The 25,349-nt window shown below is 54.6% G+C and overlaps 1 protein-coding gene and 1 non-coding gene across 2 annotated transcripts; both read left to right on the plus strand.

Moving 5' to 3' along the window:
- Nucleotides 1-1,360: 1,360 nt before the first annotated feature.
- On the plus strand, nt 1,361-23,981 carry CYS1 (cystin 1). The gene is made up of 3 exons (XM_043604549.1): nt 1,361-1,756; nt 17,933-17,985; nt 22,343-23,981. Exons 1-3 carry the CDS (start codon nt 1,430-1,432, stop codon nt 22,455-22,457), a joined length of 495 nt encoding a protein of 164 aa, XP_043460484.1. The 5' UTR covers nt 1,361-1,429; the 3' UTR covers nt 22,458-23,981.
- Nucleotides 3,153-3,275, plus strand: LOC122467441. Its single transcript, XR_006292969.1, has one exon. It is a non-coding gene; the product is annotated as a U6atac minor spliceosomal RNA (small nuclear RNA).
- Nucleotides 23,982-25,349: the final 1,368 nt, after the last annotated feature.

The following is a 25,349-nucleotide window of genomic DNA, read 5'->3' on the forward strand; positions in this document are numbered from 1 at the left end:
AATCAAGAGTAAATCCAACACAGGCACGACCAACAATAACATCCCTGGGGTTGGAGGAGACAGCTCTGAGGAGTCTCCTGCCCTTATTTGGGGGGGGGTTAGTTCACTCCGAATAAACGTTTTCTTTTATTAGCCAATGACCGAAAGCTAGAATTAACGGTCAGTACCTATTGGTATTTCCTTTGCTTCCTTTTTTTTTTTTTTTTTCCTGGGAGGGGAGAGGATGCTTTCTCTGTCCCCCCTTTTTGTAATTTTTCTTTCCTAACAGTGACTACTCTTTATGATGAGGGTTTTGGAAGAGGGGCAGCGTTCGGGCGCACGCATGGGGCAGGAGGGGAGGGGCGGGAAGCCGAGGCCCGCCCCTGCCTGCCGCTGAGCTCGCTGGCTGGCTCAAAGAAAGGCTGGATGGGGATCTTCCCTTCTTCTCTCCTTCAGTCTCCTCTTAGGTCCCTCCGTGCGCGGGAGGGAGAGGGGCGGAGATCTGAGGCTGGGGGGCCACTGAGGTGCGAGGCCCTGCTCAACATCTTACACAACCTTCAGGTGTGTGTACCCCTTCCCCCGCGCGAACCACTGAGGGATGGTGGGGCTCTGGTGGGGCAAGGCTGTGATGTCACCTCCCTACACTCCTCACGTCCTCCCCGGGGCGTGTCTGAGCGTTTGCCTGGGGAGTGTTTCCCATAAACGAACGAAAAGCCCAGTCAAGTTCTCCCCAAGGCCTGTCCGCGCCCTGGTGGTTTCAGTGCCCCGAGGGCGGCGGAGCGAGAGCCCGGCAGGCGGACCTGCTAGGGGGTCCCGACCCCAGGCGGGAGGAGGAGCCGAAGAAGACGACTGAGGAGGCGGGGATGCTCCGTTCCGATGTCCTCCACCCCCTACCCCAGTGCTCCCCACTCAGCTCTGGCTCCGCACCACCTCGCACGGGCTAGGGCCGCACCCCCGCCTCCCTCCCGGCCGCCCCTGGCTCTGGCCCTCCTCTCGGGGTCTGGACCCCTCACCCCCGGCCCGGATCCGCGCCAGCCGAAGTCTGCCCCCCACCTCCGCGTCCCCCAGGCCCGGGTCTGCATCTCCGCATCTCATCCACGTCCCTCAAGCCCGGATCTGCACCCTGGTCCTCCGGCCGCCCCTCTAGTCCCCCCAACCCCAGGCCCGCATCCGCACCTCCAATCCCCGGCCGCACCCCCTCCCGAGTCCCCGCCCCCAACCCTGACCTCGTCCTCACCCCGCCGCGGGGTCCGCGCCCCCAACCCCCGGCCGCACCCCCTCCCGAGTCGCCGCCCCCATTCCCGGATCGCGTCCCCCCCCCCACTCTATTCCGGGTCCGCACCCCCGCCCCGGCCGCGCCCCCTCCCGCGTCCCCGCCCCGGCCGCGCTCCCGCCCCGGGGCCGCGCTCCTGCGGGGAGACGGGCCTGCTCGGCGGGCGGCGGGGGCGCCATGGGCAGCGGCAGCAGCCGGAGCGGCCGGGCCCTGAGGCGGCTGCGCGGCCCCGACAGCCGGCCTGCGGGACCCGGCGGGGCAGCCTCGGAGGGAGGGACGCGGCCTGTGGTCTCGGCGACGGCGGCGGCCGCCCCGGAGGAGGCCCGGGAGGCGGAGGCGGCTGAGGGGGCGGCCGACCCGGGCCCCGCGGCGCCCCCCGACGGCGGGGACGAGACCCTGCGCCTGCTGGACCAGCTGCTGGCCGAGTCGGCGGCCTGGGGCCCGGGCGAGCCGGCCCCGCGGGGCCCGACGCGGCCCCGACCCGCAGCCGGCGCCCGGAGCCCGGTGAGTGTCGGTGGGGCCCGCGGAGCCGTTGGGGCCACGCCCTGTCCCCCCAGCGCCCCAGCCGCGTGCTCGCCCCCACCCGCCTCCGCGCCCGCGGTGCCCTGCCCCCCTCCGCCTCGAGGGTCACCCACCGTCTCCGTGTCTCCGAATGCCTCCGAGGTCTCTGCCGATCACGGGGCCTCTCCTTCCCTGACCACCCCCCCCCCCCCGATCGATCGTCTCCCTCTCTGCCTCTTCCGGGTGCTGGTCTCACTGCCTGGAGTTTGGGGTGACCGTGCCGGGAGCAGCCTCGAAGAGCTGGGGGTGGGGGGTGAGTACACACCCTTTGGCAGATAAGCGTCTCCCGGGCTGTCTTCCGGCCAGAGGGCCAGAGCTCGCCTTCCTTGGCTTTTAGAGCCGTGCGAGCACCCTCACAGCCCGGCATCCCAGACTCCTTCCAGCCCCGGTGGGAGCCGGCCAGGGCGCCCGTCTCAAGAGGAGGCTGTTAACGTGGTGGGACCGGTAGCCGACGGTGGCTCCCCAACGCCCCGCGCGTCAGACGCATCAAGGTCCTTGCCTTGCCAGTCAAGCAATTCCCAAGCTACTGGCTATTTTTACGATGCTGTGGGATCTGTTTTTGGCTTCCCGACCCTGTCTTCCAGCACACTTGTAATAACAGCCCCGTTGTTCTAGAAAAACAATAAAAACGAGCGCTCCGGTTTGGCAGCGGTCTTCGCTCCAGCAGAGCAGAATGCACAAGACCTTTACTATCAGCTCCTGGGCTTGGGGAGGACGCCAAAGGCATCACCCCCTTCCCCGGAGCCCCCACAGGCTTTGCTTAACTGCTGGGGACAGTGGAGCAGGGGACAGGGGGGGACGCGAGGAAGGCGTCTTCCCGGGCAGCCACCAAACAGTAGAACCCTGAAAAAGCCCCCGTGAGGGCTGGGGAAGAGCAGCGGTTCAAGGCAGACGGTGCCGGGCGACTTCCTCCGGGTCCCCTGCATCCTCCCAAAGTGAGCCGTAGTAGGTGGGACTTGATTAGTTCACGAGATTCCTTCAGGACTACGTCACCATTCAGTTACATAACCCTGAAGGTGGCTACACAGTTGAGAAATTGGGGGGAAATTCTGAGACAGCATGGAGGCAATCACTTAGCGCTCCATCTTCCGGTGCCGTGGAAACTTCCCAAGTGAAAAGGGGAAAGAAACAGAAAGAATGGATTTCCCCTGATTTGCTGAGCATCACAGTGAGTCTCGGGGTGCAGGGCCGCCTCACTCACCCTTGCAGACATTTCTGTGTGCCCGGCACCGCTCCAGGTGCTAAAGCGGGCACGGATGGCACTCGGTCCTTGCCTGAAAGGGGGGGGGGGGGAGACCCGACAGAAAGCAGAGACAGACCTGCATAAAGAGTCCACAGCGTGTTGTATGAAAGGAGAGAAGGTTAGCACTCCCCTTGACAAGGATGGAAGAGGCCCTCGGGCCTGCCAACACGCATACAGTTAAAGAGTCCACAGGAAGGAGCCCCCTGGAGAAGCCAGGGTGGCCCTCCAGAAGGACAGCAGTGGACCCGACTCTGGAAGGATCTGTGGTATGAGCCGGGCAAATGCGCCAAGGAGAGGAGGGCATCTGCGCAGAGAGAACCGCAGTGCATGTGCAGAGGCGAGGGGGCGGGGTCGGCGGTGCACAGTCTGTGAGTGGTGGGGACATGGGTTGAAGAGGCCCCAAAGGGTGCGTGCCAGGCTGTCATAGGTCATGCTAGGACTTTCCCAGGGGAGGGAGTTCAGACTTTGCCGTGAAAGCTCTGGGTGTCTTTGAAGGGGGAGGCGGAGTGATCTTCTGTGTTTGGGGAAGATCACACAAGCAGCTGTGGGAGGGGCTGGGCCAAGCAAGCCTGGAGCCCAGATGGCCAGCCGGGGGCTGCCTCAGTGGTCTGGTGAGCAGGTCCTGGGCGAAGCAGGACAGCCAGGGGGCTGAAGGGGAGATGCAGTCCAGAGGTACCTAAAGGTAAAATCAGCCAGCAGTGGGTGTTCTTATGGATGTGGATTATATGTATCCTCTGTGCCATAAATCTTTCTTGAGTGGATCCTAGAATCACAGATTATTCGATCTGTAAGAAAGCTCCTTGGGGCGCCTGGGTGGCTCAGTCGGTTAAGCGGCCGACTTCGGCTCAGGTCATGATCTCGCGGTCTGTGAGTTCGAGCCCCGCGTCGGGCTCTGGGCTGACAGCTCAGAGCCTGGAGCCTATTTCGGATTCTGTGTCTCCCTCTCTCTCTGCCCCTCCCTTGCTCATGCTCTATCTCTCTGTGTCTCAAAAATAGATAAAAACACGAAAAACATAAATAAATAAAAATAAAAATTTTACCCACTGTTGATGAGAATTTCTTGGAGGCTAATTATGTACACTATCTCTGAACCATTATCCTGAATATTATGTATTACATTTGACTATGTTCAAGAATAGTTAAAGCCAATATTTTAATGTGCACTGGGGTCCCAAACATGCATGAACTCTTTTAATCTTTAACATTATCATCATCCATTTTTACGGATGGGAAAGAGGAAACGGGCACAGAGAGGTCAAGCAACTTAACTAAAGCCACACAGCTACGGCAGAGCAGAGATCAGACTCTTGACAGCTCCTGTACCCTTACTATCAAGGTGTCCCCACCAGCTGTGATACCTGTGATGCGTCTCTGCCTTGGTCCACAGTCAGTTGGCAACTGTCACAGCCTCTCCGTATCCCCTGACCTGGTGGAGCCCTCTCTGGGCGCTGCCCTTCCGGGGTGGAATCACATAAGCACGGGGCTTGGTGCTTGGGGCAATTACTTCAGTTGATCAAGTTCTCTTTTTTTGTCTTCTTTCTCAATTCTTGGCTGTTTTCCTGATACAGTTAAGGTTATTGGATAGGAATGAAGTATTGTCATATTCTAAAACTGGAATTTTTATTTATTTTTTTATTTTATTTTATTTTTTAATTTTTTTTAACGTTTATTTATTTTTGAGACAGAGAGAGACAGAGCATGAACGGGGGAGGGTCAGAGAGAGGGAGACACAGAATCTGAAACAGGCTCCAGGCTCTGAGCTGTCAGCACAGAGCCCGACATGGGCTCGAACTCACGGACCCGCGAGATCATGACCTGGGCCGATGTCAGCCGCTTAACCGACTGAGCCACCCAGGCGCCCCATAAAACTGGAATTTTTAAAAAGAAGTGTGAAAAGTATTTCAATCAATCATATATATCTGTATAGATGACATATGTCTCTTTCTCTATAGAGGCATAGAAGGACATATATCTACATAGAGGGGCTACTGCAGTGGTCCTGGTGGCATTGTGTTGACATCATTGAAATGACAATATTCTATTTTGAATTTTTATACTTAATCTCATAACCAGCTTTTCATACTGCTGCATAATATTCTTTTTAAAAATTTTTTTAAATTTTCTTTAAGTTTCTTTATTTTTGAAGGAGAGAGTGAGACAGGGGAGGGGCAGAGAGAGAGGGGGGCAGAGGATCCAAAGTGGGCTCTGTGTTGACAGCCGACAGCCCTGGGCGGGGCTCGAACTCAGGAACCGTGAGATCATGACCTGAGCAGCTGGACGCTTAACCAGCTGAGCCACCCAGCCGTCCTTGCTGCATGATATCCTTAATTATTATTTTAATAAATGCGAAATATCCACCAAATTCATGTACTTTAATTCACTAAACCATCGTCTATTATGTCCTGGATTAATTTCCAACTTCCTGCCTATGCGGTGTTAGGGGTGCAAGGCAGAATTCCTTTCACCGAGTCCGTGGAGCTTTAAAATTAACAGTATTTAGGGGGATGTTGAAGCTGAAAACTATTTAGGTTGGGAAAAGTATGTGAGAAAAGCTGATGATTTGGATTTGTGTTTTATTAAGTTATGTAATCAAATTATAATTAAAAAAATTTTTTCTTAACGTTTATTTTTGAGACAGAGAGAGACAGAGCATGAACGGGGGAGGGGCAGAGAGAGAGGGAGACACAGAATCAGAAGCAGGCTCCAGGCTCCGAGCTGTCAGCACAGAGCCCGATGTGGGCCTCGAACTCACAGACCGCGAGATCATGACCTGAGCCGAAGTCAGCCGCTTAACCGACTGAGCCACCCAGGCGCCCCTGGAGGGTTTTGAACTAGGACGACCTGATTCGTTTGAAGGCCCACGCTGGCTGCCACATTGGAGACAGAGCGGGAGCGGTGGCAGGGCCCCAGCTGGGAATGCAGTTAGGAGGCTTTTTTTCCCACAGGGATCCCTGAGACCAGAGGGCCGTAGCGTGGGACGTGAGGACTGGCTGGCCACGGACGCGGACTAAAGATAGAGACGACCAGTTTACCAGTGGATTGGCTGTGGGGTGTGTGAGAAAGAAAGGGGTCCGAGATGACCCCAAAGTTTTTGGTTTGAGCAGCTAGAAGGGTGTAGCTGCTGTCAGCTGGCGTGGACATATGGAAGGGACAGGTCTGGGGTCCCTCTCCTTGTAAGAGCCTGGCGCTCAGGGGAGAGGTGGGGTTTGGAGCCAAGAGTGTGGGACTTGGCAGAAGAGAGGAGCTCGGCACTTCGACCAGGGCACCGCTTACATCGATGCCGGCTGGCACCTGCCTGCGTCCCGGGCGCTGGGGTTTGAGCGGGTGAGCTCGTTCCCTGGGGAAGAGCAGTGGGGGAAGCCTGATGGGCTGTGGTTCGTGGGGAATGGGAGGCGAGCAGCCAGAGTGTAGTCACCGCTTTCAGGAGGCTTCTTTCTACAGAGCAGCGGTCGTGGATAGCCAAGGATGGCTCTGGTAGGATGTTGAATTGGCCATAAAATCTCAGTCCCAGAATGGGCTAGATAAGTGCGGTGTTTGAGATTCAGTGCGCTAATAAAATTCAAGGGCACCCTCAAGGAGGAAATTTTGCTTCCCATCCAGTGAACATAAATTCAGCACCTTTGCTACCAGATTATGGTTCAGACTTTGTCCTCCCCTGCCTAATAAATCTGGGTCGCTCAAGGTCTAGGGAGGTTTGCTTTCTGGGAACTTTATTGTTGCTGCAAATGTAACACTTTTTTTTTTTTTTTTTTTTTTTTTACAAGAAGGTCTAGGCCAATAGTGTCTTCTGGTTAGGGGGAATGAATCCAACTTCCACCATTTTTGCAAAGGCTCCATTTTGCTCTAGCAAAGGAAGACCAGGGTCAATCTTGTCTATTACCATCAGCCGGGACTTCAGAGTAATTCTGGTTCACAGCGCCTATGGGATGTGATGGTGAGAACGAGCCATCAAACTAATTTCATGGCTGGAAAGTAGCTCACAGAGAGACTTAAAAAGTGACGGGTAATGGGATGCCTGGATGGCTCAGTCAATTGAGCATCTGACTCTTGATTTGGGCTCAGGTCATGATCCCAGGGTCGTGGGATCGAATCCCATGTCTGGCTGAGCTTGAGCCTGCTTAAAATTCTCTCTCTCTCTCTCTCTCTCTCTCTCTCTCTCTCTCTTTCTTTCTCTCTCTCCCCTCTGCCCCTGGCCCCCCCCAAAAAAAACCCCAAAAGTGATGGGTAATATGATAGACTTTTGGCAAAAAAGCCACTATTTTGAAGACACTTACCCTCTGTCTGCTTTCAGACCTAACCTATAGCAAAGAACACAATTTATTTTTTTTTTGGCAGCAGCCTTATATAGTTTCTTATTATTTATTTATGGCATTTATTTATTTATTTATTTACCTATTTATTTACTTATTATAATTTATTGTCAAGTTAACTAACATACAGTGTCTACAATGTGCTCTTGGCTTTGGCGGTAGATTCCCGTGATTCATCGCTTACATACAGCACCCAGTGCTCATCCCAACAAGTGCCCTCCTCGATGCCCATCACCCATTTTCCCTTCTCCCCCATCCCCCCATCAACCCTCAGTTTGTTTTCTGTATTTAAGAGCCTCTTGTAGTTTGCCTCTCTCTCTGACACTATTTTTTCCCCTTCCCTTGCCCCATAGTCTTCTGTTAAGTTTCTCAAGTTCCATATATGAATGAAAATATATATCTTTCTCTAACTGACTTATTTCACTTAGCATAATAGCCTCCAGTTCCAACCACATTGTTGCAAATGGCAGGATTTCATTCTTTCTCGTTGCCAAGTAGTATTCCATTGCATATACAAACCACATCTTCTTTATCCATTCATCAGTTGGTGGACTAGTTTTTTTTTTTTAATGTTTATTTATTTTTGAGAGACAACGCAAGTGGGGGAGGCTCAGAGAGAGAGGGGGACAGAAGATCTGAAGTGGGCTCTGTACTGACAGTGGAGAGCCTGATATGGGGCTCAAACTCACGAACCATGAGATCATGACCTGAGCCACAGTCAGACACTTAACCAACTGAGCCACCCAGGCGTCCCAGAAAAGAACACGAATTTAAGTGGTAGTAAGTGGTATTTGATCAATCTAGGATTAATTAAAGAGTAAAACATAGCGCTGACCCCAAAAATGTCGTAACTCTGTTGTGGAGGGTTGTGTAAACGCACAAGCGTCTTTCAGCATGGAAGCCGTGCAGCGGGAGCACCGAGGGGGTGTTATATACACACAAGGAGTCAGGTAATCCCATCTAAGGGAGGGGTCTTCCCAGTGCACCTGATGCCCGAGTTGGTTCTAAAGGATCCATTGAGTTTTCCAGCAGTGGGAAAAGGATGGAACATTCCATCCAGAGGGAACAGCGTGTAGAAAAACCCGATGGGATGTGGGTGCTGTAGGAGAGTGGCCTGTGGCCCAACGTGGCTGGACAGCAAGGTGAGGCCAGATGCAGCATAAAAGGCAACCGTATGGCTTTGGGTCATGATTTCATGACCTTCTAGGCTGAGGGATGGAACTTCAGCCCGTAGGCAGTGGGAAGCTGGTAGAAGTTTCCTGTTGTTTATTATATTTAAATGTCAGGGCACCTGGGTGGCTCAGTCCGTTAAGTGTCCGACTTCCACCCGGGTCATGATCTCACGGTTCGTGGGTTCGAGCCCCCGCATCGGGCTCTGTGCTGACAGCTCAGAGCCTGGAGCCTGCCTCCGATTCTGTGTCTTCCTCTCTCTCTGCCCCTCCTCCGTGCCCTCTCTCTCAAAAATAAATAAACATTTTTTTTTTAATGTTGATTTAAAAACCAGAATAGGTAATATACATGCACAGGAGAAAAAAATGTAAAAGGTGCCCTGAAAATAGGGTTTCCCTTCTACCGTCCCCACCTTTTCCTGGGTTCCCTTCCCTGGAGACACCACTGTCTTCTCGAGCCTCCTTGCCAGCCTCCCTTCAGAAGAGTCAGAGGCGGCAGGAGGGAGGGAAGGAGAGGAGACTGCAGGAAGCAGGACAGCTCAGGTAGGAGGGTTCTGTGCTAATCGAGGTCAGAGAAGGTGGGAGAAGACAAGGTGACACGAGGCGTGACAAGCAAAGGTAGAGGAGGTTTTAGACGGACTCCAAGGCTTCTGGCTTGTGTCGTTGAGTGGATAATGATGCTCAGTGTTGTGCAAATTGGGTTTTGTTGTGCAAATTATGTGCGAGTCAGACCGGTTCCCTCGGGCTGTCAGAAATTCACAACCAGTGTAGACAGCCGGGTGGACGGGCAGCCGCCGCCGCCGGCAGAGGCAATCGGGGCGGGGGGGGGGGGGGGGGGGGAAGGAGGGGAGGGAGGGAGCGGAGAAGCATGTGGATTGGAGAAGAGTGCTAAGCCTGGAGAACATCAAACACTGAAAGAAGAATCTGTCCCTCAGGGGATCTACAAAAACTGAGATCTCAAACCTTCAGAGGTACAGTGCCTGGAGCTGCGGGGAGGACGGATGACCCCAGAGGGCTCCCTCCCTCCACGGTCGCAGGTTGTTGGCTGCTGTGCTGGGCGGCGGGGCGGGGGTGGGGGTGGGGAGGCTAGCTGTGTTAAGGGCTGAGAGCATAGTCCCGCCGCGCCTGGCCCGCCGCCAGGCCTCAGCAATTGCTACTGAGCCGCTGGGCGTAGAGGTGAAGGAATGCAGTGGGCAGGGTGTCGCGCAGCGTGCATGACCTCCGGGGGGCGCTGGCGAAGACTTTCTGGGACAGGTGATTCAGATTCGGGCGTGGGACAAGCCCTACCTGCGCTCCGGTGAAGGAGGGCCAGCAGTGGCCGGGGCAGAACGGGGGGTTCTTGCGTTTCTCAATGCCAGGGGCCCGTGACCGGCAAGGAAGGTAGCTCCCAGCCCAAGGCCACCAGCTAAGGTGGCCTCTGGACTCTTTTTCCGACGGCCAACGTCGGTGGGCTCTTTAGTTTGAGGATCAGATTGCTAGCACTGAAGGGCCCGGAGAGACCATGAGGCCCACATCTCATTTACATCGGAGGCCTCGGGGGCTCAGCAGGAGGAGTTGCCCAAGGGTCCGACAGGCCCAGGATCCTCGCCAGGTCATTTCCCTGCCGGTGCAAGGACACACCGGCTGGGTGGGGGAGGACCCTAGGGTGGGCAACAGGCCCAACTGTAGCCCATCTGTGAGTCTAGCCAAGCCCTCGGTGTTTATAATTATGTGATCAACGTACGTGAGTGTGATTTATAAGGTGATAAAAGGCTATGTAAATGCAATTTATTGTCATTTTCCTCCAATTCCGCCCCTTTTAGCTTCTCCGGCGCCTCCAGGCCTTCATTCTCTCCGGAAACCCTTTCCGGAAGGCGTGGCCTCGTGGAGGGGGGTGGGGGCTCCGGAAGGCGTGGCCTCGTGGAGGGAGGTGGGGGCTCCGGAAGGCGTGGCCTCGTGGAGGGAGGTGGGGGCTCCGGAAGGCGGGGCCTCGTGGAGGGAGGTGGGGGCTCCGGAAGGCGTGGCCTCGTGGAGAGAAGTAGGGGCTCCGGAAGGCGTGGCCTCGTGGAGGGAGGTGGGGGCTCCGGAAGGCGGGGCCTCGTGGAGGGAGGTGGGGGCTCCGGAAGGCGGGGCCTCGTGGAGGGAGGTGGGGGCTCCGGAAGGCGGGGCCTCGTGGAGGGAGGTGGGGGCTCCGGAAGGCGGGGCCTCGTGGAGGGGGGTGGGGGCTCCGGAAGGCGTGGCCTCGTGGAGGGAAGTAGGGGCTCCGGAAGGCGGGGCCTCGTGGAGGGAGGTGGGGGCTCCGGAAGGCGGGGCCTCGTGGAGGAGGTGGGGGCTCCGGAAGGCGGGGCCTCGTGGAGGGGGGTGGGGGCTCCAGGACTGGTGGTCTCGCAGTCAGAACCTCTTTTTGAAAAAGTCTGGTTGTCATTTTAACAATGCAGAACAGGTCTACTGCAGAACCCACCGTGGCCCGCAGCGTTTGCTGCCTGGGAAGCGGCGGACAGGGGCTGTGTGGGGACAGGAGCGCCCGCTGGCGGTGGGAGGGCTGGGCCCGAGGCCGGGAGGTCGGGTACCAGAAATTCCCTTACACTGTTCTCTCTACTGCCTGTGTTCCAATGTCCGTAATGAAACATAAAATACCCAATCAACCAAACAAACGTGAGCTTCAAAGAAGGATAATTCTTCACCAACGAAGAAGGGGAAAGTCTATCCGTGCTGTGGAATATTACCCAGCAGCAAAAGGGAGCAAACTACTGGGGCGCCTGTCTGGCTCAGTCTGTAGAGCACATGACTCTTGATCCCAGGGTCATGAGTTCAAGCCCGGCGTTGGGTGTAGAGTTTGTTGGGTGTAGAGTGAGTATTGATACAACATGGATGCATCTCAGAATCATTATACTGAATGAAAGAAGCCAGAAAATGGGTGCGCGCTCTATGATTCCATGCGTCTTGGCTTCCAAAGAAAGTACACGAATCTGCAGCGACAGGAAGCAGATCGATGGTTGCCTGGAGACAGCAGGGCAGCGGAGGGAAGGAGGGACCACAGAGGGCATGACTGCGATGATGGTCGGTATACACTTGTCGAAGCCAACCAAATTGAATTCTTTCAGCATCTGTGGCTTGTTCTATGTCAATTACCGCATCCTTGATATGTGTATGTATATATACATACAAATCTGTTAACCATGAAGACTTAGTGGGGAGGAATCTCTAATCAAAAGAAGCAGAATGTGTACATTTTGGTAAATAAAAGCTGCAGTGAATTTTCTAAAAATCCACCATTGACACCTCACCTTTCTCGAAAACCCTTAGTTGTAAGAGTCTGAGGAGACTGCAAGAGACCGTCTTATTCACTTCCTCCTCCTCTTTTCTGCTTCTCCGCCAGCTCTGGCTTCTTCAAAGCCTCGGTAAGATCTCGAGTGATGACACATCCCCCGCCCGCCCATACGCACTCACGCGCTCCCCTGAGCTCAGCCCAGTTCCCACGGCCGGCCCCAGCCCAGGCGCCACGGCCCCCCACCGGCCCCCCACCGGCCCCGTGTCTGTCTGGCCCAGGGGTGGCAGGCCGCCAGCTGGCAGGCGGCGGGAACTCGAGGCTGCACTAGGTCTGGAGCGGCCGGCAGGGGCCGCTGTGTCTTTGCTTTTCATCCAAGCTCCCCGGCGGCTTCTGCAAGCCGTGTTTCCGGGAGGGCATCTAACACAGTCCGCCTGTGAGACAGTCAAGTTAAAGGCTTAAACAAACTGGCAAGGAAAGGACCCCGCGTTCAAACCGCAGGCACAGAACGAAGCCTCAGCAAACGTTAAGCAGACGGAACAGGGCTGAGCCATCAGGGAAATTACAAAAGCAAGAGTATGACCTTCCTTCCGAACCCCGCCGTAGGGTGTGCGGTTCACGTGGGGGATGGTGTTCACGTGGCGGATGCGGTCCCGCGTCGTCGCTGCCCTGCGTGGCCGGCAGTGCGTCCCCGTCAGGCTGATCCTGCGAAGGTTTGACCCTCGGTTGCCCTCCCGATGGGAGAAACTACATTTGTAACAACCCTATGACACAGTCTGGGGGGTATAGGGCAAAGCCAAAGCAGGTGAGGACAGAAGCTGGTTCCAGAAGCTGCCAAGAGGGAACAAGCGTCCAAACAGGAGGACACCATAAAAAGGAGCTCCAGGGTGGTTGGGTGAAAGGACTACTTTTCTTCTCTGGCGTCTCTCAGCAGGCACGCGGGCCCAGTGACTGAAAGCTGTAGGGAGGCAGGTTGGTACCGATATGAACGGGAACTTTCCGACGTGCCCAAGAGAATCCAAAGCAGGCATCAACAAGATACGGTGCGTGTGTCCTGCGGGGTATTATTGAGCCTTGAAAAGGAAGGAAATTCTGGCACATGCTACAGCAGGGATGCAACTCAAAGACACGCCAACTGAAATAAGCGAGACAGAAAAGGACCAATATTGTAGGGCTCCTCTTAAATGAGGTGGCCACTCCGATTCATAGACAATAGAAGGGTGGTTACCAGGGATGTGCACAGGGACCGGGAGTTGTTTAACGAGCCCGAGTTTCTGTTTTGTAGGATGGAAAGGGCTCTTGAGATTGGTCGCACAACCCTATGAATGTACGTGATACCGAAATGTACCCTTAAAAATGGTTACGATGGTAAATTTTAGGCTATGTGTATTTTACGCCAATAAAGCATTTTTTTTTTTTTCCAACCAAAAAGAGCGTTTGGATAGGCTGCGCTGCTCTGAGAGGGGATGGGTGGCTTCGGGAGGCAGCGGAGGTAAGTGTGTGTGTGAGTTGTGTATGTGTGTATCACTTCCTGTCCTCTGCCTTTGCTCCACCCCCCACTCTCTGTCCCTCTTCCTATTGTGAATTCCCCGCTGACGTGGGAGTCGTCTCCTCTTCATCTTTATCCCCCCAGAGGCAACAATGAGTGTTCAAAGAAACGTGCCATGATATTGGCTCCCCCATAGCACGATCACCAGCCACCAGCAACCGCAGCGGTACCCCTTGGGGTACGCCTGAGACGGGGCTGTGCACCTCTGCCATGCGGCCGGCCCCCACTTGCCGACAGCGTTGGGCGGGCAAGAACAATTCGGACAATGCGTTGAAGCTGTCTGGCCGTCCACTGCCCACCCCCACAGGGCCTGGGTTGGCAGGACATACCCAGTGCGTGCTTCCTTCCATTTCCCACCGCGGACGTTTCCCAAGGAACATGTCAGAACGCATTTCTCCAGGAACAACGTGTCGTACCGGACCCTCTCCTTACGCCTTGAAGACCAAGATGTTCCCTGGGCCAACCTCTTCATGTGCTCCGATTACCTTCCAGGGGAGCTTTGTGAGACGTTACTCTAGATCGGACGTTGGTTCGGATACTTATTGGTCGTCTATAGGATGGGTGTTACATTAAGGATGAGCTGGATGGATAATGGGTAAGTCCCCATTATGCAGACGGGTAGACTGAGGCCCAGAGAGCCTTACAATCCACCCGGAGGCATATCATTATTAAATGGCAGAACTGAGATTTGAACCCTTTTCCGTATTAATGCCGTTTTTACTCAACTATGCCGACTGCTGTACAGATTTTAAACTCAACATTGTAACAACCCAGCAACTTGACATACAACTTAATTTGGGAAATATTTCGTGTTTATTGTGTGCCCAGCGTGGAGAGCTGTAAACTTGGGAGAACTGATACTCTTGCTGGGGAGGACTAAGTAACGTTAACAGGTTAATAACTAGACGACAGTATAGAATACAGCATCGGTCCGATGATAGAAACGATAATAGCTGATACTTACTGAGAACTTACTAAGTGCCAGGCGCTTTGGAATCACCCTAAAATATCTCACAGAAAACGTGTGTTTCACATGGGAAACCAGGGGTGCCCAGGTGGCTCAGTCAATTAAGCGTCTGACTCTTGGTTTCGGCTCAGGTCACGATCTCACAGTTCGCGAGTTCAAGCCCCACGTCGGGCTCCGTGCTGACAGCATGGAGCCTGCTTGGGATTCTCTATCTCCCCCTCTCTCTCTGCCTCTTCCCCACTAGCTCTCTATCTATCTCTCTCAAAAATAAATAAACATTAAAAGAAAGAAAGAGAAAGAAAGAAGAAAGAAAGAAAGAGAAAGGAAGGAAGGAAGGAAGGAATAAAGAAAAGCAAAGGTCAGGAAAACCACCCACAACCTCATAGCTGGTAGGGCAGGGTTTGTTCTATCACTCTTTCAAAATTCATGCCCTTGACTACCACATGCCCACACTATCCAACTGCACACCCCCACGGTCTCTGTGCTCTTACACATATTGCCAGCTGTTTAATGTGTCTAAGACTTACTTCTCCAGTGACGTCGCCAGCACCTCAAGAACGTGGAGCGCATGTCTCCATGGCAGCTGATAGAGCACTGGGCACGCTGGGGGCGCTGGGTGAATGGCTGTTGAATGATTGATCCGTGTGATTACATCTCCGACTCAGAGGAGGGAGGGGGGCTTTGAAAGAGAATGTGGAGAGAATATAAACAGCTTCCTATGGAGGCAAAGTCCTCTCTTTTCACAGTGTAGGATCATGGAATGAGGAACACAATTGCTGTACTATTACAGCGAAAACACAAAACCTTTAAACCTTCCCAATGTCTGCAGAATAAGTAAGGTCCCCATGCCAGGCCTGAATGCACAGGTTTAATCTCAAGTGGTCCCAGACTGGAAACGCCCCTGAAGTGCCTGGCAAAAGTCATCTTACTCTTAGGCCTCAGAGGATATTCACAAAGAAGTTTCCAGGGATAATGAGCAGCAAACCATAAAAAAATAACCGACTGTGGGGCACCTGGGTGGCTCAGTCAGTTGAGTGTCCAACTTCTACTCAGGTCATGATCTCACTGTTGGTGAGTTTGAGCCCCACGTCGGGCTCTCCGCTGTTGGCACAGAGCCTGCTTTGGATACTCTGTCCCTCTCTCTCTCTCTCTCTCTCTCTGCCCCTCCTTGCTTGTGCTCTCTCCCTCTCTCTCTCAAAAATAAATAAAACGTTAAAAAAAATAACCAACTATGCAAGGGACCCAGTGGAAACTAGAAGAAACAATAGTCAGAAGGGCACCTGGCTGGCTCAGCTGGTGGAGAGGGTAATTCTTGATCTCAGTGTTGTGAGTTTGAGCCCCACATTGGGTGTAGAGATTACTTAAAAATAAAATTAAAAAAATTTTTTGCGTTTCATTTATTTGAGAGAGAAAGAGAGAGAGCTTGTGTGAGCGTGGGAGAGGGGCAGAGGGAAAGAAAGAAAATATTAAGCAGGCTCCACGCTTAGCACGGAGCCCAGTGTGGGGCTCAATCTCACGACCCTGGACTGATGACTGGAACCAAATCAAGAGCCGAACGGATGCTCAACCAACTGAGCCACTCAGGTGCTCCCAAAATAAAATCTTGAAAAAATAGGTCGGTGAAGACCTCAGTTATTTGGATTACCAGGCACAGGTTATAATCAATTTATGTTTATTCTGTTTAAAGAAAATACCTGCAAAGGACAAGGGCCTAGAGAAAGTGACCTAGTATATTTGAAAAAGAACCAAACAGAACTTGTAGAAATGGAAGCTAGAATAAACAAAGTTAAAGGTCCCGAGGTACAGGTTAGCGGGAGATTAGACAGGCACAAAGAGAAGATTGGCGAGCTGGAAGACAGAACTGGAGAAATGACCCCGAGCATAGCAGCCAGATGAGGGTCGGATCAAGAATGCTCGAGAAAGAAACTACAGCAGACGTTATGCTGTGGAACAATAGAAACGTTCCCTTTCAATAAGGGAGCAAGACAAAGATGGCTGTTATCATCACCTCTTTCCATGTGGTGCCAGGAGTACAGAAAGGTTAGGGGGAATTCAAATGGCCATTATTCCCAGAGAATGTGAATGGGAACAAAAACAATACAAAGAGAATCTATAAGTAGATTATTAAAATTAACAAGTGAATTGGTAAGTTCACTGACCACCCCCCTCACCAATATATAAATTTCTGTTATATTTTTGCAACAACAAGAGATATAAAATAAAATTTTATTTTAAAAACATGACGTAGGGGCTCCTGGGTGGCTCAGTTGGTTAAGCATTCGACTTCGGCTCAGGTCATGATCTCACAGTTTGGTTCATGAGTTCGAGTCCCATGTTGGGCTCTGTGCTGACAGCTCAGAGCTGGGACCCTGCTTCAGATTTTGTGTCTCTCTCTCTCTCAAAAATAAATAAACATTAAAAAAAAAAAAAACGGTGATGTTGATGGAGCGACTGGATGGTTCAGTTGGGTAAGCATCAGAATCTTGGTTTCAGCTCAGGTCATGATCTCACGGTCGTGAGATCAAGCCCTACATCAGGCTCTGTGCTGATCATAGAGCCTGCTTAAGATTCTCTCCCTCTGCCCCTCCCCCCTTGCGTGCAGTCATGTTCTTTCCCTCAAAAAACAATTAATTAAAAAAAAAATAAAAATAAAAAGATGTTGTTGATAATAGCATTGCAAACACCAACCATCTAGGAACTGGTCTAAAAAGAGACATCCATGGTCCCCACAGGGAAAATGAAAAAAATTCCTTCAAAGACTAAACTAAGGGTGTTGGGTGGCTCAGTCAGTCAAGCTCTTGGTTTTGCCTCAGATCATGATCTCACAGTTTGTGGGATTGAGCCCCAAGTGTGGAACCTGCTTGGGATTCTCTCTCCCCCTCTCTCTCTGTCCCTCCACCATTATCTCTTGCTCTCTCTCTCTCTCTCAAAAAGAAAAAAATAATAAATCCACTTAAAAAAATCGTTGCTTAAAAAAAAAAAAAAGACTCAATTAAAGAAGCCCTGAATGAATGGAGAAGATATCGGTTCCCTCCAAATGATCCATAGTTTAAGATAAACCCAACAAAATCCCCAAGATTTTTTCTTCCCATAAAGTGTGACAAGTTGGTCTCCATACGTACATAGGGAAATGCAAAGAACCAAGAGTGGTCAAGACTCTTTTTAAAAAAAAGGGGGGCGGGGGAAGACTTGCATGAGCAGGTGTTCAGGCTCGTTCTAAAGCTGTGTGCGACCTATGGGGCGAGGCACTGACTCCCGGAAAAGCCCACACACGGCTGTGCACCGTGTCCATGCACCCTTGTCTTGGGACAGAGACAGCTTGGCCGGGCAGAGAGGACGGCGGACGGTGACCCCTGGAGATGAGAGATGGGGGGGTAGCGGGGGTACCTGGCTGGGAGGCAGAGAGTTGCTTTGTGTGAGCTTTGCAAAGTCGCCCCCTCCCCCAGCCTCGGCCCTCCCACCTGTGAAATAAGTGGACGGAACTGGAAAGCGGGAGGGCAACTTTTCGGCACCGGGTTGCCTAGTCCCGGGTTGAACGTGGTGGTGGCCGTCATCGGCCGGCAGAAGGCCAGAACGTTAGGCGGGGCGCACCGTTGCCAACATTTTGATGCTCCTTCCTTTTGTCCTTTTCCAGGTGTCCTCAAAGCAGAGCGCTGATGACCACCCAGGGAGCAGCAGTGTCTACGGGTAAGTGATAGGTTGGGGCCAGCACGTTGCCTCTGCCATTTACTTTGAGGGAGGGAGAGAGAGAGTCCCAAGCAGGCTCCACACCGTCATCGCAGAGCCTCATGCGGGTCTCGATCCCGTGAACTGAGAGATCATGACCTGACACTTAAGAGTCAGACACTTAACTGACTGAGCCCCCACCCCCCCCCCGCCCCGATGTCCCCGAGGCCACAGGTTCTTGTGTCGGCTCTAGCGGCCCGCAGAGCCCTTGTGGCTCACAGGTCGCCGTCCAGATGTGGCCCTGTCCTTACAGGGAGGGCCCCAGCCACAGGAGCTCAGAAGCCCTACACCTCCCAGCCGCGTTGATCTTCCTCCTGAGAAAGGCCAGCCTGACCCAGGTCATCCAGGGCGTTCGTTCGCTCCGAAACGCCTCGCTCGTTTGCTCCGAAACTGTGTGCAGGGGCGCATTTGTGGAGGAGACGCGGGCCTCAGCCTTCAGGAGTTTATAGCCTGAAGGGATGACAGATGGGTCTCCTGTGATGGCATTACAATTTTCTCGGGAAAGTGCTTTTAAAACCCCTGTAGGGTTAGCTGAGGACCCCAGGCCCGGAGACCAGGCCTTCTCTGTTCCAGGACATCCCGCCTGGCTCTGGGCCGAGTGACCAGCAGCCCAGCAGGAGGCAATGACTTTGGGACCCTGTTCTGTTCCCCCCCGGACCCTGCCCTCCTGGCTTCCTCACCTCCAGTCTGATGACCGTGATCCGCCCTGTCACTGGCATGTGGGTGACTGTGGTATCCAGGACCATGGGTGGGGACAGGTGTCAAACTTTGGGCTTAACAGCTGTTTTTCTTACCGATTCCAAATGGTTTCAGGGCAAGAACCCTGCTGGCTTCCCTTATTTAACACACATTTAAAAAAAAAAATTTTTTTTTTTAACGTTTGTTTATTTTTGAGAGACAGAGACTGAGCAGGGGAGGAGGAGAGAGAGAGGGAGACACGGGATCCGAAGCAGGCTCCAGGCTCCGAGCTGTCGGCACGGAGCCCGACGTGGGGCTCAGACTCACAGACCGTGAGATCATGACCTGAGCTGAAGTCGGCTGCTTAACGGACTGAGCCACCCAGGGGCCCCTTATTTGACACATATTTGCAAGGGTCCTTCCCGGAGGAGCTTGGTCTCTTCAGAAGTGCAGGCAGCGGTCAGAGAGGGGACAGGAGCAGCCTGAGGGCTCACGGAGGAGTTGGGGACGATGACAATGGTTTGAAGGCACGTGGGAGTTCGCCGAGGGGAGGGGGCGGTCAGAGCAGCCTCTCTAGCCGAGGACGCCGTGTGCAGGCAGGTGGCATCTGGGCACAGGGCGGTGAGGGCACGGAGGGCGGGAAGGTCTGGGTTGTAGAGAGGGCACTAAGTGCCTGCTGGGACCCGACTTGGCGTAGAGGGTGAAGCGGTGAGAGCACGTACCCCCACCCCCACCCCTGCACCAGCAGTCAAGGGTTAGGGTTAGGGTTAGCAGCATCATGGAGAGCCCTGGGCCTCCTTCAAACCCTCTCACGGCTCTGCCTGCCTGGAGGAAGTGGGCTTCGCCCTTGGCAGCCGGGTGTGGTCTCGTGAGCTGGGCCGGGACACCATGTCCCACTGTAACGCCTGCCCCGGGGGGCGCCTGAGCAGGTGGCTCTTACCTGGGGACATGGGGACAGGCCTGCTTGTGGGTCCCCGGGAACGAACCGCCCACAGCTCAGTCCTGGATGAATATTTCCACTGATTTTATTTAAAAAAAAAATTTTTTTTTTCAACGTTTATTTATTTTGGGGACAGAGAGAGACAGAGCCTGAACGGGGGAGGGGCAGAGAGAGAGGGAGACACAGAATCGGAAACAGGCTCCAGGCTCTGAGCCGTCAGCCCAGAGCCTGACGCGGGGCTCGAACTCCCGGACCGCGAGATCGTGACCTGGCCGAAGTCGGACGCTTAACCGACTGCGCCACCCAGGAGCCCCTATTTCCACTGATTTTAAAGAGAATGAGCGTGACTTTCTCCAGTTTCCATCAACCCGAGGAATTTAGAAGGGTTAAATTCTGCCACGAATGAATTCGTTATTTCTTCTTTTCGAGAGAAGAGGCCGCACTCCAGGACGCCCCTCAGCCTTCCTTACCACCTTCCCCAGGAGTCTACTTACTCGCTGGCCCTGTCAGGCTCTGTCAGCCTGCCCCGGTGCCTCGGGAAGGAGGACAGGGTCACAGAGGCGCTGTGGGGGCGCTGACCCTCCCCAAGGTCAGGACAGGCGGCAGCCTGCCTCTGGTCCCCAAACTCGGGCTCCGCGGCCTTTGAGGAGAACCCCCTCGGGGAGTGAGCAGCAGGTCTCCTGCCCCACACCTGCTGTGGCTCCCGTTGCCTCTGGGCCCTCCGTGGCCCTTCTCCCCACTCCCCCCCGCTGCCCATGCAGCTCTCCGGGGCAGTAGCCACACTTCCTTCCCTGCCTCCTCCCCCACCCCCAGCTCTGCTGTCAGAACCTGTCAGAGCGGCATTTCTGGGAGAGATATCCTAACATCTGCAGTTTGCTATGAAATACCTGCAGAAATCAGATGAAGTGGATGGTGTGATAAATACGGCAAAAAAAAAAATGTATTTACTTAATCGTCACATCTATAATTTCAACCTTTCTCTACGCTTGGAAGTCGTTGTAATAAAATGTTGATGAGCAAAATCCTTCAAAGCCCGGTTAAAATATATCCCCCCACCAAACTCTCTCCCTCCCCTCTGTCCTCATCAAGCTGGTGTCTCTCCCTCCTTTATTGCCTGCCACCCAGCCTCCACACTTGTGACCTGTAACGTAGCAGCTACACAGGACAGGCGGGCTTATACCCTCGCCCAGCCTCAGGAAGGCAGGATGGGTCTCTGACTCATCCCTGGTCCCTCACAGCACTGGGCACATAGTAGGCGTCTCACAGATGCTTCTTGGAAAGGCCTGTTTGATGTAAACCTGGGCCACAGGGGCCTTGACCAAACGTGAAAACCTTTGACTCCCGAGACCTGGTCATCCTTGATGACATCTGCGTCCTTCTGAGGGACGAGGGCGGAGACATGTGGAAGCATCAGGGCTGGGCCGGTCAGGCTGGCTTTGCGGACACGGCCGGCCTCCCCTGAGGTCTCTGGGGATTGGGCCACAGAAGCTGAGGCCCCAGAGGGGAAGCCTGGCGATCCCGGTGGCTCCGGTCTGCACCTGCCACTGAAGATCCCCCAGCCCGGCCACCTGTGTTCATAGGTGGGGAAACAGACCTGGAAGGGGGGAGCCGGCCCAGCCCTCCGACCGGCAGGGCAGTGCGGGCTCCCTCTCCAGCACAGCAGCGAGCCTCCGGCAGGCAGGTGGGAGGTCCCTGCGACACGACAGGGGAGTGGCCGGAAAGAAAGGGAAGTTTGGGGTACAACGAACACCACCCAAAAGTCCCTACAAAGTCCAGAAAGTCAGGGGGTGAACCATCAGGTGTAGGCTGGAGGGAAGCACTTTCTGAAGGCGGGGTAGCAGGAACAGGGGTCTGACGGTGGTCGCTTCTCCCGTGTCCAGTCCTGTCCGAATGCCGCACCTCCTGTGTGACCCCCGAGGGCGCAGGCCCAGCGCGTCAGTCAGGCACACGGATGTCTGCAGTCACATTTGCGAGGGGCTGTGCGGCGTGTAAGATTCAGTGTCACACGCGGTCTGCACACGATATTATTTATGCCCTGGAATGAATTTATGGACCCAGCTCCGTTTTATTTTGTTGTATGGTATCGTATTGTATTTTTTATTTATTTTTTGAGAGAGAGAGAGAGAGAGAGACAGAGACAGAGAGCCAGCTGGGGAGGGGCAGAGAGAGAGGGAGACACGGAATCCGAAGCAGGCTCCAGGCTCCGAGCTGTCGGCACAGAGCCCCACGCGGGGCTCGAACTCACGGACTGTGACATCATGACCCGAGCTGAAGTCTGACGCTGAACCGACGGAGCCACCTAGGCGCCCCTGAACACAGCTCCGTTTTAGAGGGAAAACATTTGATGCTCAGAGATGCAAATGCCTCGGCCAGGGTCGCAGAGCTAGTAAGTGACAGAGCTGGGATTTGAACCCTGGCCCTTCTACCCTGAGGGCCCTGACCCTTCAACTTCCCAGCCGCTGGCTTCCTCACCTGGGTAAGTAGGGGGAAGTGAGGTCTTCGCGGATAATGTCATGGGCAACGAAGCCAGAGAAGTAGGCAGAGGCCTGCTCATGTAAAGGATTACGAAGGTATCCCACAAAGGTTTTCAGTTTGGGTCTTAGGACGGATCAGGAGTCCACGAAGGGGCCATTGTAGAGATGACGAGTTTGAAGGTGACATCTTACCTCCTGACACCCTGTCCGTGTCTCCGGCCCGCAGAGCCCCAGACGGCAGCCACGGGAGGCCAGACGGGCAGTCGGACATCCCCGCCGTCTCGTATGACTACTCAGAGGAGGCGCTGATGGCCAGCATCGAGCAGGAATACTGTCGCTGAGGCCACTGAGGCCGCTGCCGCCGCCTGGCAGGCCCCCCTGCTCCCGCCCCCACCCCCGCCCGCCTCCGCCGCTCCTCTGCCACCCGTCCCACCTGACCGGACTGGGGTGGCGCCTCACCTCCCCCTGTCCAGGCTCTGGCTGGAGCTGAGCCCCCTCCAACACGCAGTTACTCCCCGCTCTTTCAAAAGACCCGGCTTCCGGCAAGCTGGCTCCAGGGGTCCGTCGTGCCGACCATGGCCTGAAGAGAGACCCTGGGGCTGCCCCACAGGTGTGTGGGCGGGGGATCTCCCAGAGGCTCCTCTCAGTCCCCGGGGAGGGCTTGTCTACAAGGTCCTTCCCCTCTCCGATGGCCCTCTCTCTGTCTGGGCTGGGGACAGCTCACCAGCTCACCGGCTCCGGCTGCCCTCTGTGGGTCCCGGGGCAGGGCCTAGAGTCTGCATTTCTAACCAGCTCCCAGGTGAGACCCAGGCCCCCGGGTCCCCAGCCTCCCTTGGGGTAGGAGGGATTGAGTCTAAGCTTCAGACCTCACGTGATGCTTCCTTCCTGGTGCTGGGCCTGGGTGACAGAGGGGAGCACAGGGCTGGGAGCTGGAGCCCCGAGTTCTGACCCTCCCTCACTTTCCCCTTGTGGGCCTCAGTTTCCCTCTCCAGAAAGTGGGTCCTGGAGGCTCTTCCGGGCACTCTGGCCCTGACAGTCTGGAATTAGACAACTCCAGGCTTCCTTGATCCCTGCTGTTCCGCCACCCGCTGGGGCACAGGGCTGCCCCCCGCCTGCTGAGGGTGGGCGCCCCTGTGCACCTGTAGGAGGTCTTGAGGGACGGACACCCGCTCTCGGCAGACCACGGCCTGACGGGACTGTTTTACTCTCTTCCCACCGGGTAGGAGGTAGAAGGCGTCAGAACAAAGGGGCACGTGGGGGCGACGTCAGCTGTGGCCGAAACCAGGATGGGTCTCAGCTTGTCGCATTTACCACCTCCCTGGCGTCGCCCGCAAGATGCAAGAGCATCTCGGGAGCTGACGAAGGGCCCGTTGGCACCGTCCCCAGACCCACGGGCCTGCTGCCGTCATCGGCAGGCGGATGTTGCCATGAACCTTTATTACTTGACAAGAGAGCCTTTGATGGGCTGTTCCATGGCTGGGAGGTTCTTCCCGCTGGGCCAGAGGACGGCCCGACGGAGCCTTCCCACAGCCGCCCCTGAGGGATGGACCAGGACCTTGACAGAGTGACAGCTGTGCCCCATCCAAGCCCCAGTCCTCTCTTTTGATCAGAGATGACAGCCATTACTGTTTGAATAATATGAAACACTCCTTTTAAGAGAAGCTAAAATGTTATTCAAGGACAAGGCCTTGAATTCAATGATGTAAAGTGTTTACAAGTTTACGTCGTTATTTTGTTAAAGCGGAAAACGTTCAGCCGGTTTCCGAGAGAAAGATGATACCCCTGCCTCGTCCAGGGGAAACCTCACACAACCCTTAAGGACACGAAAGTGTTAAGAAAATAAAATTCCTCATGTGGTTACTGCAGTCTGTGTGGAAGTCAAGGTGAATGCCTGTAACCAAAACGAAGCTGTTGTTCCCAGGTCTTTTTTTTTTTTTTTTTTAATTTCTTGGATTCAGAAAAGTGTCTTCTTTTTTTTTTAAGTTTTTAATGTTGACTTAAAATTTTTTTTTAACGCTTGTTTATTTTTGAGACAGAGAGAGACAGAGCATGAACGGGGAGGGTCAGAGAGAGAGGGAGACACAGAATCCGAAACGGGCTCCAGGCTCCGCGCTGTCAGCACAGAGCCCGACGCGGGGCTCGAACTCACGGACCGGGAGATCGTCCTGAGTTGTCCTGAGCCGAAGTCGGACACTGAACCGACCAACTGAGCCACCCAGGTGCCCCTTGTGGTCCAGAGTCTCAAGCCATTTCACACCGGGCTGCCTTTCGTGGGCTGTGCCCCCCTGGAGGCCCTGCTCAACGCTGCCCAGGGCTGCGTCTTCCGAGCCCCTGCCACTTGGAGACTGGCCCTCCACTGGGTGCCAGGTTCGTGCGTGAGTCAGCTCTGGTCTCTGTTCGGCACGACGTGCTGTCTCCAGGGGCCGGCACACCCAGAAACACGTATTCACCCTGGAGAAGGTAAAGGCCGTGGGAGAAGTGTAGCCGACGCCCCACTGCAGGTCTAATCCACGTGGGTGGAGGTTCTTCTGGCGATAATTAGGCAGAAGAAAGGCCTTCTTGGGTGTCATCGGGAGGATAAAACACGTCTGAGGCTCAGGAAGGAGGCAACACGAAATCAGACCTTTGGTGTGGTGACATCTGGACCCCCTGGGGACAAATCCCACCTTGACAGGTGGTCAGGGCTCTATGTTCTGGCGTGCTGAAATCTTCAGTTTCCAGAGCTGGAAAGGAAAAGCTGTTTTTTCTGTGGGGTGTGGACACGGGGAAGGAAAGGCCACACTCGGTGTAAGTCCTGACGGAGGCCCCGTGTAGCCGGTGTCTGGGGGGTGTGGCTACACAGGAGACCGAAGGAGCACGTGGTTTCGTGTAGTGCTAAGGGCACGGGGCTGCCCTGCCCAGACCCCGACTTCCACCAGTGTCAGGGGCCTGTGGCCAGCTGTCAGCAGTGACACCACTTGGCAGCGAGAATCACCCGTGGCAGCGTCGCTTTGGCTTTCTTGGCTCGATCCCTGGGGAGCTGCAGCTGGGACGATCCCAACGTGGGCTGGCTGAGCCCCCAGAGGCTTCGGACAGTTTGTAGGGAAAGCGGAGAACGTACAGAGGGAAGGGCTGAGGTTCCTACTAATCTGGCAGGAGAGAATCTGGGTGGAAAATAATAATAATAATACGACCTTGGTGGCACCTTACGCGAGTGAAGCACCGGTCACAGAACCATGGCGTGTGTGTGTGTA

Source organism: Prionailurus bengalensis, chromosome A3 (genome assembly GCF_016509475.1).
Source record: "Prionailurus bengalensis isolate Pbe53 chromosome A3, Fcat_Pben_1.1_paternal_pri, whole genome shotgun sequence".
In the NCBI taxonomy this organism is placed as follows: Eukaryota; Metazoa; Chordata; class Mammalia; order Carnivora; family Felidae; genus Prionailurus; species Prionailurus bengalensis.